This window comes from Micropterus salmoides, unplaced genomic scaffold (genome assembly GCF_014851395.1).
Source record: "Micropterus salmoides isolate LMB-PRFRI ecotype aquatic unplaced genomic scaffold, ASM1485139v1 Ms_hic_scaffold_4, whole genome shotgun sequence".
NCBI classification, from domain to species: Eukaryota; Metazoa; Chordata; class Actinopteri; order Centrarchiformes; family Centrarchidae; genus Micropterus; species Micropterus salmoides.
Window position 1 is genome coordinate 17,917,240 of NW_024043372.1, and position 13,714 is coordinate 17,930,953.

Genomic DNA, 13,714 nt, shown 5'->3' on the forward strand with positions numbered 1-13,714 from the left:
AAATGCCCTTAGATAAGCCTTATTGTTTTTTAACACTCAACATGTGTCGAGGTTAAAGAAACATTACAAAATTAGACTAATATAAAACAAGTTGAAAATACAATGTTATTGCATATTATACTCGGGAGAAAAGTGATTATGTTGCTTGTTTTCTTTATGCATTTTACTTACTATTTTCACTAGCGCATTTATGAGATACTGTGTAGTATAGAGGTGAAGTATAATACATATATACAGTGCCCTGTAGGCACCAGAGTCTCTCTGGCCTGTTACAGATATTCTGTAACAGTAGAAACCCTTTGCAAGCTCGGAACAATCCTCATTAAAGCATTTTCATTTTTTCATTGTTAATGTCACCTTTTGAGTTCTCACTGAAGTACTGTCTTATACTGAGTACTGAGTCTTATTTTCTAATACACTTACTGAAGAGAAGAAAAAAAGAGACCGTGTCACATGATCCCATTGAGACATTTTATATACAATCTTTTTTGGTACATGGAAATATAAAACTCTATTTAGACAGAAACAGAGACATAAATACAATCCCAAACAATTCTTTCAGTATAAAACAAATGTGAAATTGTTTGATAACTCTTCACTAGAGCCATACAGTTATTATGCATTATTATCCTATCAGTCATGAAAGTCAAAATTGAATAATTAACATCTTTCAAAATAGTATTAAAACATTTCAAATTACTGCAATGTGCAGGTTAAATTAACATTTTGTGTTGCTGAGTGTGACCTTTAATATGATGTTTAAATAGTGGCTCATGCATGAAGATAGCAAGCAATGTCGCATTTGAATCTGTATGGCTTCAGTGAAGTAGTCCAGTAACAAGACAGGGGTCAATCCAGATTTGGGACTTTTAAGAAATGTTGAGTCATTATATCAAAAAATGCCTATAAAACAACAATTAAATCACTAATTATAGCTCTTTCATGAATATCTGTTATTGCTCCTTTTGCTGGTTAATGTCTTGTGCCAAAGTTTTACTATCTTTTCTTGAACTTGAGCATTGAGAAAAATTCACTTCCTGTTTTTAGGGAGTGAATTGAACCTTGTCCTGTTACATCGTTTCCTCTAAGGAGAGGTGGCTTGGCGTCTACAGGTGGCAGTGCTGTTGTTAAAGCGCTGGATTAGATTTTTGGCACATAAAATAGTACAGCGTTCAACCAAGGAAACTAAACACACAAAACCACAAGATAACAATTCCTATGCTATAACACAAGATCAGGTTAGCCTTTAAAATGTTAATTCTTACTGAAGTACAATATTTACATTCTCAGCAATTTGAGATTATAAACTGATGATTTAGATGTACAAGAATTATGGTCATGTATAATTAAAGTGTCAGATTTTGTCAAAATATAATTAATTGTGGAATGTCTGGTTTTGCCTTGTTCTATATATACACACCACATTTTCATTCACATGGGACAGTTATTCAATAATACATAAAGGTAAAAATTCAACACCAAAATGGATGTGTCTGAGGGAGAATGGTGGCAGTGCTGCAGTCTACTTGCAAGATTTTAACGTACAGAAGATTTGTTTACAGGATGTAAAGTACACTTTTGCTATTTTTTTCCTCCTGTTATTTTACAATAAATTTCCAACTTCCTTATTCTTATTTTAGAAAATAATGCAAAATGACTATATAACCTATAGTAACATCAACAAATATGAGGTCTTCAGTATTTGTCAAGGTTATGCATTTACCATCAGAAATGAAGAAAATATTCACTCAGATGAATTATTTGCAGAGGATAGTCTGTTGATATTCTTATTCTGTGGAAAACAGCAAGTGGAATGTGTGAAAGTGAGAAAATGAGTCAGAGGAATACTGAAAGGCCCTGCAGTTTATAAAAATGATCCTAGCATTGCTGTAGCAACCACCTGAACTTTGCTAACAGAAGCCCAAAGTTGGGTTAAGCTCCCTCGAATGTAAAAAGAAAATCAGCCAATTTTCAAATCAGTTGCTACTTTGCATGCCAAATTTGATCTATATAAGCAAAAGCACAAAATGTTTCTTGGGACTTTGCAGGAGTGAAATGGAGTAAAATGAATGTCAGAATTACAGGGTCAAGGGTCAGTCATGTCCAGGAAGTCTTTCTCGGGTGGAGGTCCACCCCGGTACCAGCTACAGGTTGTGTCAGAGCGGCGGATACAGGCGTACTGCCGAGCCTGCTCCCCATTTAGGCTGTTATCCAGCAGCCAGTCAGTCCACAAGCACTCGTTTTCTCCTGTAGACGCACACGGCACTGTGTAACAGGTGTTGATCTGAGGAGAGAAGAGTTTTTGATTAATTTGTTTGCATACTCGCTCATCTGATTATTTGTTCCTGAAGTTGGCCTCCCGCTGTGTTATGAACTGGAGCTTTGTTGGGGTGAGAGTTGGAAGAAAACTGGAGTGTCTCCGCATACACCTGATGTTGTGTGTTGATCAGAAAATAAGATGACAACAACACTTTCACAAATCAACGCAAATCTTTTGTACTGAAATGGAAAGAAGATTTGAGCCTTTTTGCAATATCTGCTTTGTTCCTTGAGGCACCTCTAAGACAGATACATCAGTGGGACAAAGATAAATATGTTTGAATAGAAAATAAACAGTCCTTACTCACTCTGCATTCACAGCCCATCTGGTATCTGTAGTTGAGATTCTTCTTTTGTGACAGTGATAAGTTGTCCCAGGACTCTACTAGGTCACATTGGCCAATAGAAATTCTCCCATCACTCCACATGCTTCCTGTATAGTGACATCACAACATGGCCATTGTAAAATTCATCATCTAATCAAGTTATGTTGCTGTATTTAACAGCCTTATCGACTGTCATTAATACAAATTTGAATAACGTTATAAAAAATAGATAAATACTTATATAATAATAATAATCTAATTTTATATAGGTTGTGTAATATAACTAGGACTGTCATAAATATGGTCAATATTTTACAATGTGTAAAACACTTTCAAAATGCACATATTTGATTTCTTGCCAAGAGTTGATACGGTGGATACTAATCTCATGTATGTTCGGTTCGCTTAGCTTAGCACAAAAAAACTTGAAACATGAGGAAACAGATAGCCTGGTACTAGGTTTTTGTACAGATAAAAAAAAAAGACAAATAAGGTGTTCACTGGTAAGCTTTCGAGGTGCTATTATGCAAATGTTGTTACCTTTGGACAGCTGGTAGCAGTTTTCACCTGTTTCCAGTCTTTATGCTAGGCTAAGTGTTTTCTCATTCTTCTCATCTAAACTCTCAGCAAGAATGCAAAAATGCAAATTTCCCAAAATGTCAAACTGTTTCTTTAAATGAAAAGCCATTTGGGACAAAACATCCTGCCACTATCACTCTACTGTATAATACTACTGAAAACAACATGTATGCACCAATTTGACATTGCTTTACATAGCCCGCCTTTCATTGGACTCATTCTACTGAAAGTGTAACATAAAAACTGACCATCGTGTACTGTACCTGAGAGCAGATACCCTGCTTTATTGTTGGAGTCCAGTTTCACTCCACACAGTGAGGAGAAGACTGGAGTGTACACATACTGGATGTCCTTGGCCTTGTCAAAACCTTTGAACATCTGAACACAGAAACATACAGGGAGAAGGTTGTAGAGAGGTTCTGTCTTTAAGGAAAGGAAGATATAAGCCTTGCCTAATATAAATTAAATATGGTATACTGTATACTTTATGTGGCAGCAATGTACTGTAAAAAGGAATAAGAAGAACATATTTTATCTGTCCTAAAAATATATGCCTTACTGCCATAATCATCAAACAGGTGTGGAGAATGTAGAAATAAAACTGTAAAACAAACTATAAATGTTCCTAGCCACACTTATACATAGCCAATACTCAGATAAACCACACAACTATACACAGCAGCATAAGCAGTAAAAAATGAAGTATGTCTGCACCAGCAGCAGCTGTTACTGCTGTCCAGAGATCTCACCTTGATCATTTTGATTTCATATTGGATCATCTTCATGTAAGGTGAGGAGCTGTTGCTAGGCGACACAATCTTCTCTCCAGAGATCTTTGCTCTTATCACTGTCAAAAAAAAACAGAAACCACACGAAAGGAGGATTCAGATAAATTGAAATGCCAAATAAACGCAAGAGGCAAGAGAACAATGTGATTTACATGCCAGAGACAGTGGAAAACATTTGGAACTATGCACATGTTTTAAACTGTTAATAGATAGATAGAGAGAGAGAGAGAGAGAGTCGCTTGTCACTCGTCTTTGTCCCCACGCAGACAGTGTAGCTCTCAGTAGTGATACCGGATGTGTCCCTCCTCTCCTCTGGGAGGGAAATCAAAACCCACATGGAATAACAAGTAGCTCTCTGCTTGCACACTCCCATTAACTGACTCCACACACACACATTTATGTATATCCTGCACGCACGCTTACTCAGGCCAAACCTTGTCTGGCACAGAAGTGACTTCACATTATTTTGTCTTATACTGTAAATCAAGTACAAGGGTAAAGTAGCAGAATAATTGGTCTGTGGTTTTCAACAGGAACAGTGAAGTCATATAATTTTACAACCACTCATTTCGAGACAAAATACTCATTATACTTAAAACATTATTAATGTTGAATGTTTTAGTCACACAGACCACAACATGCAGTCATCACAGATCAAACTGTTATTACAGACTTCATTGCTACAGAACTTTTTATTTTCCTTCCATCAAACCCATAAAATGTGCACTTTTAGACATCTGCTCTACTCATTATGTTAACTGACAAATTTATTTCACTGTCAAACAACACCGCTGTAGCTCAGTCTGTCGAAATTAAGTTTAGCATTATAGCCTTCTCTCAGGTTACCTCTGAAAACGAGTCAAAACGCCCTACACAGTGAACACTTTGAACATGGCCGACACCTGCTTTAACTATGCAGCCTACTGAAAAGCAGAAGCACCGCAAAGCAATGGGAAAATGTCACTAAGTAGGAAAGAGTATGAATAGATTAAATGGTGTGTTTGTCTGCTCTAACTTGAACTGCAATTGTAAGCATGTCTGTCTAACTATAGCTATACCATTTATAGTAGTAACCTGGTATCATGTACATACATAATTGTGTGGGTTTAAAAGCCAACTTGCACATCAACACTTCTAGGCCACTACAGATTTTAAGATAACATTCGCAGCTTTCTCGTGCTTATTAGATTCAGGGATAGTTACACTACTATGTCCAAGCTAACTCGTTATCCAATCCAAAATAGCGTTATGTTCACCTCAATCTATAAAACCTTTTTCCTTATAATGTTAAAATTGAAACATACTGTTGTTAAAATATGAATAATACTGTGTAAATCTCATCTCTGTCTCTCTTGTCCAGGAATGTATGTTATGCAGCTAAACAGAGTTATGTTAGATCTGATCTTACATTTTTCTTGAATGTACACTAGGTCTGCCTGGCTCTACACTGAAATACAAGACACTTATGCAGGGCTCTCATTTTAAAAGGAATCAGTTGGAAACATTAGAAAGACACACAGGGAAGCAACGTTTGCTTAACTAGTTAGCTACACCTAATATCTGCCAGCGACTGTTGTCAATTGATAAGCCCTCCTCCTGTGTGAGAAGGTAAAGCTTGATAGGCGTAGCATCAGGGGCAATTAGAGAAGATGATTGATTTTGGAATAACATTTTTATACTGTTGCTTATGTGGATAATCAACAACATAAATGCAATATCCTTAAATATATTTATTGTTTGACCTGGTATATATATATAATATATAATAAGCTGCCAGCTGCATTAACACTGCTGCATAGCTGTAGCACTGTAACCCCTGTAGATGCAACAGAGTGGGAATTTCAAATCGGAAAGAAGAAACAGAGGCAGAAGTGGAGCAGGTGACCTTGTTATAACCATGAAAGAAAGAGAAAGCTAGGGAGGGCGGGAGAGAAAGTGTGACCCAGCATCCCTCCCAGCCTTCACCCTCTCGCACAGCTACACAAACCAACCTCTCGCTTTTGCTTTTCGCTCATCATATAACCACACCTCAGTGTGTACTGTGAAATTGGTTTGGAAAAAGACAACTTTTGTTAGTCAAACAAGCAAGAAGATAGAAAGGCAAGCTGACAAACAAATACAGACCGACAGGAAGTTGATGGAAACTTGTTTGAAGTGTTATACTTTAATCAAAATGCACTGCATCACCCACAGCGAGCTGGTCCAGGGGCGTACACTTCATAGAAAATGTCAGAAAGCACATTATGCTCGGCAGACCTTTGATATACGTCATTCTTATACTGCATTCATAGCCCGAGGCTCAAATAAAGTGCGGCAGTACATCTGAAAACATTAAACTTGCGTCCGTCAGTAGATTAAAACAGCACTGCTGTAGTTGATAAGGTGATCCAAGTGAAGAAGAAAGGGAAAATTTTCTCCTGACCTATGATATGTTACAAACAAGTAGATATACAATGTTCTATAATACTTTGCAATACACTTAATGGTGTCTGACTCCACAAGGAAACACCTGCCTGTAAACTCACGCACACACTTGCAGCTGTGACCTAAAAATCCATGCAAAGAACTAGAGCATTGAATTGGTTCGTACATAGGAGTGTGGTGGATACTTTTGGATTAATCTTCACTGTGTTCAGTTAATTTGATATTGGCATTGGTGGAGCCATAAAGAATGGTATTTCAATGTTATATGTTTACTGTAATATTATATTTGAGTGAAATGTACTTCATTAATTTAACAGCAACAGTTTGAAGTTACTTTGCAGATTCAGTTTTTACATGCTGAGCATATGCTAAACATTTCACCACCCAAAATATAAAGTAGTAAAATAGTTTGATTTAAGGCCAGACTACTATATTATACACTGAAATGCTGCTTAAAGGTCAAAGTATCAAAAATAGATAACATAATGGGTACTTTTACTTTTGATAGAAAGTTATATTTTGCTACCCATACTTTTGTTCTTCAGTTTCGCATGCCAGGACAACTTGTAATTACAGCCTATCAGTTGATATTTGAGAGTTTTGAGAAACTCTAATAACGATATACAAGCCAATATTGATTTTTTGAGAAACATGTTTGATAAGGATTTTTTGGTTATCAGTTGTGACCAAGAAATGTACTGAGCATGACCTCATACGGTTGAAAAATAAAATTATCAGTGGAGCCGCTTTTCAGTTTAAGATAAATATTGTCGCTGGTGGACAAACTCTGTAATGGAGACATTGTTAAGTATTGTTTTTACAGGCCAATGTCACATCTACTATAGAACAGTGAAATATCATTACACCCACCTCCTCGACTAAGATTACACCACTGAAAAAAGGCTATCATAACCAGTGGTTACCATATTATTGCGCTCTTTGTTCAGTTCAGCTCTTTGAGCTGCACTTCCTTTGCCAAGAAGAAACATAATATGAAAGTAGATAGAGTGCTTTGTCATATTAGCCACCCCATTTAAATCTTCCCTTATGAGCAGAATAATGGATCTATGTGGCCTATTAATGGTAAGTAATACACCAACGCATAACCGTACTCTGTGTGAGGACAAAATAGTTGGCAGTCTGAGCATTGGCTGTATATCAGTGCAACACTGAAGACAGCAGTTACTATATCCAATAAACCAAGAATAGAACAGATCAGTGGTTTTAATCATCTATAGAGAATTTTAAAAACCTGATAACCTTCCAGGCACAATAGGTTTTGGACAATAATTGTACATTTTAATTGCATTTATTGTAGACATTACATGTGATAACTGAAATAATAATTTTATTCCAAGTTTGTTGTCTCATCCTAAAATGATTGTCTTGGCCCAGATTCTCTGACATGTTTACCCCCCACCTAGACATCTTTGAACTGCGCAGGCTACCCACTCAATTCATGCTGCAGCTGTGTTATGAACAGGAATAAGGACAGGCATGCCTGCAGAGTGAAAGCTGCCTCACAGCTACATAACCAAAGAGAAATATTGCAAACTTGTACCATGAGAACTGATGTAGTAAGTAACTTCCCCCCCTCCCTGATGAATCGGCACCCTTGTCATGGTCACAAAGCTGGACTGTCAGCGGGCTTTCACACTGATATTGTTAGTATGCAGACCATTAGACCAAGCCTATAGACATGGAAATGAAGTGGGGAGAGAGAGGAAAAGAAAGAGAGAGAGAGATGGAGTAGGCTGTGTTGGCATGGCTTGGCCTCCGTCCAACACGCACACACTCACAGTCATACCCACAATCTCAAATACACAAGCATTGCCAGGGAATCGTCTAAGGTTTGTCCAGATGGGATATTACTCAGATGCACAGCTTTATTCAAGGGCCTCATCGACTCTGACAACACTGTCAGGTCAACTGAAGGCCACCACCAGCCTATGCTTAGAAAACAACCAGGACAGTATAAACACAGATGCCACCAAAGACGCACTCGGTGAGGGATTTTACTTATTTGTTATTCATGGGTCCAGAAAGTTGCATCCTTCCTGAAAGGGACCACTTCCTCTTGTACTCATACATTTAAAACGAAACACAGACCTGAACCCCAATCATACCCTGAGGAAATGGGATCCAAGTACAAAAGAACCTGTGGTTAATTGACCATTTGTGAAGCCCTGCCCCCCATTGTTTTTGCTGCTATGCTTGTCAAGTTTTCCATTCTTACACAGTACATATGCAGTTTACAATTATATGGTGGCAGATTTACCACTTGTAATCTTTAAACGGTAAACAATGAATGGGTCCTTGATTTCATACAGAGGTTTCGCAAATCTAGCTAGAAACCTTAGATTTTGCCAGCTGAACTGTTGCTAGTATATTCTATTGTTGTTAGCAAGCTAGCTAATTATCATGAGCTCCATGAGTTGGTTAAAAACTCCTTGTCTGACTGACAAATGAGAACCCTGTAAACGGATCATAAATCTGCACTTATAACATGCATGACATCATGCTAATAGAGGCAAAGCACGTTGTTTTTGTACTGCAGAGTAGAGCTAGTTCTAGTATTACATGAAGAACAGCAAGCCTATAGGGACATACATCCCTATTTGAATGTTTAGATTACAGAAAAACATACTTTGACAAGCAGCTCAAGCTATGATGGTTATAGGAAATTGTACTGTTCACATTTTCAAACCGTCTGTAACATAATGCTACTTTGCTGGGATTCCTAGAGTGTTTGCTTCCCCAAATCAGGCAAACATTACACTAAAACCAACTCCCATATGGGGAAAATACTAACCTGAAAAAAATATGTACTTAGTAAATGATGCTGCTTGGCTTTGAAAGTAATGCTATGTTAGTGTTACTACTGTAGGTAGTAAGTTAGTTAGTTAGCCAAACATGCTAACCTTTTTGCAGCTCACTTTAGAATAGAAAGACACTGTAATCTTTACACTATGCTCTTGTGTTTCTGGTTTTGGAAAGGAATAAAAAGAAAAAACACTCAAAACTCTTAGGATAACAAGCATCACCAAATCCCAATGCGTACCACTTCAACATGTGGAAACATCTACAATACTGCATCTGTTCTTTTATATTCCTTGTGCTGCTATGTTGACCTAAATTTCCCCTACAGGGGATTAATAAAGCAATGTCTTATCTCATCTTATCTTTTCGTAAAAGTCCAAAGCTTGACAGACCTCCTGTAACTAGTTACAGTTGCAAAGCTAGGATTGGACAATCACTGTTTGGGGGAGGGTTTTAGTGAATGGTCAATTGGAATCCATTTTGTCCAGTGGTTCTAACGGACACAAACTGAGAAAAAGTGGTTCAACGTGTAACTTTTGCTGATACCAGCATAGACCAGACAGTCTTGACTGAGACCTGGTTGAGGTCTGTTCCAGTCTAACTCATTGGGACTTGAAAACCTCAAATTGTTCAGTTGGAGACCGAATAATCATACTTGCAGGACTTCCATCTCAATCTTTGATGACACACTTAATATGTGAAACTCTGTCCTAAAAACATTGCCCCAAATACTCTCATTATGTTCTCATAACCCAGATCTAATTTGGCATCATGGCAGTTTTCGAAAACAGGTCTCAGCCTCCATTTCATACTGACTATATTTTCAGACACATTTTCAGAGTACTTTGAAGGAGATGACCCTCTCTAAACCTGACGGGAGATAGAGACCAATTAGAAGACAAGACTAAAATACAGTAAAAGCAGCGTCTTTGTCTACTTTGTCTTTCTGTCTGTCTCTCTCCTCTGCTGGAGTGTAACCTTTGACAGAAGCACATACTTCAGCTTTCCACAGTCTGGAGCCAAGTACTCAAAGTCAGAGCAGAGTGTTGGTTTTGGCCTGTGCTTAGACAAGAAAGGACTGGATGATGAGGGGCGTCAGACAGAGAGACGGGCAGACAGACCGACAGACAGATAGATAGAAAGTAGGCCGGGGCCAATTGGTGCGGACAGTTATTTTTTTTTTTAGGGTTTGTTTTTGTGTTATTGAGAGCAAGAAGACTCAGATATATAACTACAAAAAATAAATAGCTGGTTGCCCTGTTTTCAAATAATAATAAAAGGGCTGGTAGTGTATTAATCATGGTATATAAGAAAATGAAAGCCCAGTCAGAGAAACAACTCATGTGTGTTTAAGTATTTCTTATGAATATTGTTCATTCAACATAAAAAAAAAAACTTAATTATAACAGATATTAATCAATAATCAATCCACCAAACTAATATTTTATATAGCCTTTCTATATACTGCTCTAATACATTGAACTATTGAAGTTCTCTGCATAAATCTGATAATATGTATGAATAGAATCTGAACAAGCCAAGAACAATAAATCAACAAACTAAAAGCTCAGCATGGAAGCTCTATTGATTAGTTCTTGTCACAGTGGGTTTACACTATGGACTGAAACATTTTCCCTGTCAGAAAATGTAATTAAGTTGATCAATAAGCCAAATCGTCAATCATTTAGTTAAGAAGGACGGCCAATCCTCCCATTTTAAAATCACATACACCCCATCTGGGTCAAAATGAGTTTTTCACTACTATTAAATACAGCAGTTTTTATATTAACTTTTGTCTGAGTGAACAGAAACTGCACTGGTATCCAGTTATTAACTTACCGATCTCAGCACTGCAGAATAGCTGCTGTGGGTGTGCTGGGTGGCAGCTACATCCCTCCACAACTTCCTCCATGCCTGCACCAAGCAAAAGGAGCACCCAGAGCCCCAGACACGTTGTCCGCTCCTGGGATATGACCATGTTGACTCTGACTGCCTGTTCCACCACTCGATAAACACTCTGCAACCTCTTGTGATCCTGTTAAGTTCCGTGGGAAAGCAAATCAGGCCAGCAGTCAGCAATGGACGGATGGATAGGACAGTAAGATGAGCTCTGCTGAGCTGAAAGGCAGCTGTGGATAGAAATGTTTTCATAAATTTAAAGTACACATTCAAGCTGGAGCAAATAAGTTGAAGGGAAAGCTGCTGCCACTGCTCCCTCTTTCACTCTCTTTCTGTCTCTCTCTCTCGCCCCTCTAAGTAGACAACACATAGAGAAACTTACAATAGTTGGATTCCCTCACACTCTGGTCTTGAATGCTGAGAGGGTCGCACACAGAGAGCCTCTTATGTACTCAACAATTTAGGGACAGCCTCCTCAAACGCAGAAAAAAAACCCTACCATCCTTTGCCTCTTCTTGTCCCCTCTTTTGATGTCCTCCCTCTTCTCCCATTGGCTGCTGTAAGTGTATTGAGTGTATTAGTCATGAAAATTATGGCTGATTAATGTCTTGTTGGACAGGTTTTTGAAGCACAGATCAGAAATGACCTCTACCCACACAAACAATGGTGTTAAATCATGAATCATTTGTGCATTTTTTCCCCTAAAATTCAAGATTATTGTTGTTGTGCTTGTTTGTTTGTCAAGACAGTATTTCATGACTCATTTTGACTAATTAGGACATCTGAGCGCATGCCAATACATTTTAAAAAAAAAAGCAGCAGTAAATATAAAAGAAATAGATTTAAATGGCAGAATGAGACTCTAACATTGGAAATGCTTGTTGAAAATTATCAGAAGTTTATCACAAATAATGTAGATTGTGTTCATCTGCGAATCTGCACCAAACAGAGCACAAGCTCTGTGTCAAGTGTTCAGTAATATTATTCTAACAGATATCCTTTATCTGCATCCATTTTCATGTTTGTATTTCATATTTGTTTTATATGCCCACTGCAGAAAACATCTTTCCTTACTAGTGTATCACATTCTTTAAAGCTGCACTAATCAATATTTTTAGATTTACAATGGATCCAAAAGCTACATGTAAAAGGTGTTGCTTGTAGTAAAGAACCCACAGAGAATTATCCCCCAGGTCTGTAGTTCCAGATATTTACCTCAGGAGTTGGTCTGAGCCAAAGCAGCAAAAATGACTGGGCTAACATTCTTCAAGCGGCCAGAAACACAACCCACAATTCATACAAATGGTGCTCTGTGTCTGCGGGATGTGTAAATAGGCAACTGTAACACGTTTATCCAATCAACTTTAACATGCATGTGATAATATATGTATATAATATGGAAATACAGTATGTGATAATAATAATAATATGCTGTATTAACAGCTTTTTGCGCTGCCCCCAGGTGGCCACTAATAAATTAATGTAGATTTAAATCTTAAATTTTCACTAAAACAAGTAGAAATGTTCATTATTCCACCACTTTCTTGTGCTGATTTTGTTTTTGTAGAAATAAGGTTAGTTAGGTTGGTGAAAATTAACTTAAAATATGGCAGATACTGTAACTTCAGTACCATCTCCTGGCAGATCTACAATCTGTTTTACTGTAAAATATAACTTAAAGAATTAAAGTAAATGATTTGTTGAAATTTTCATTTTTTTGCAGTTCTAGACCACAAAGGCCCACCTACCTACATACTGTGAATGGTGACGCGGAGTCTTTCCAGCGTGTTGTCATTATGTACTGTTCATCATTAATCACCCTTTAATTAATTATTTTTATTACTTTTCAGATTACAACACCAAGCTTCCCAGTAGTGGTGAAGATCGGACACGCCCACTCTGGAATGGGAAAGGTAATGTTGATTCCTTTACAGGAATACTGCTCTCTTCATACCAGCTTCCACAAGAAAAGTTATTTTACCCATTTTACAGTTACTTTACAAACTTAAAATGTTAAATGGAGTGATTTGACCTCCTGAAAGCAGTAGTTTAGACAGTAGACAGTTTTGAAGTTTGGGAAAGAGCTGCATGTTGGACTGAAGCATTGGAAAGTGCTTTACAATCTATCTGTGTGCCAAGAGATAGTTAAATGGTTTACACTAAGTAAACCCACATATGAAACCACATCGTAGCCTGCCGTGTAATGTTTTTTTCTGACATACACTACCACTTCATTCTCCATCCTCTGTCTCCCTCTTATCTGGCTTTCCTTATCCTTTCCTCCTTTCATGACTGCAGCGCATGCTTTTCTATTCTCCCTCAGCCGACCTTCTCTCCTCTCATTGATTGACAACTGTGTTAATATTTTCTGGGTGAAATCAGATTGACGTGTTTATCCTCTTTCTACCACTCCACATCAATCCACCACACTTCATTCCCCTAGACTGCTCAATCTGATATTGTGCTATTGTCCCCCCCGCCCCCTCTCTCTCTCTCTAACTGGGCCTATTATCAGCCTGTACCTTTAGTAGAAATCCCTTTTTTTCCACTGCTGCAGTT

General features: G+C 37.7%; 2 protein-coding genes across 6 annotated transcripts in view; one reads left to right on the forward strand and one right to left on the reverse strand.

The window, feature by feature from the left end:
• The window catches only part of syn2b (synapsin IIb), an 87,887-nt gene that overhangs the window by 57,163 nt on the left and 17,010 nt on the right, over positions 1 to 13,714 (forward strand). For both annotated transcript variants that reach the window (XM_038697433.1, XM_038697431.1), the window contains one exon: positions 13,006 to 13,068. In XM_038697433.1, coding sequence (XP_038553361.1) covers positions 13,006 to 13,068 — 63 coding nt within the window. The remainder of the gene's footprint in view (positions 1 to 13,005; positions 13,069 to 13,714) is intronic.
• On the reverse strand, positions 453 to 11,630 carry LOC119886595 (metalloproteinase inhibitor 4-like). Of its 4 annotated transcripts, none has more exons than XM_038697434.1 (6): positions 11,538 to 11,630; positions 11,096 to 11,385; positions 3,974 to 4,071; positions 3,488 to 3,602; positions 2,628 to 2,752; positions 453 to 2,284 (listed from the first exon to the last, which is right to left on the reverse strand). In XM_038697434.1, exons 2-6 carry the CDS (start codon positions 11,232 to 11,234, stop codon positions 2,087 to 2,089), a joined length of 675 nt encoding a protein of 224 aa, XP_038553362.1. In that variant the 5' UTR covers positions 11,235 to 11,385; positions 11,538 to 11,630; the 3' UTR covers positions 453 to 2,086. The 4 variants fall into 4 exon arrangements, with proteins under 4 accessions (XP_038553362.1, XP_038553364.1, XP_038553363.1 ...); XM_038697436.1 differs by having other exon boundaries at positions 11,096 to 11,291; positions 11,538 to 11,589; XM_038697437.1 differs by having other exon boundaries at positions 2,082 to 2,284; positions 2,624 to 2,752.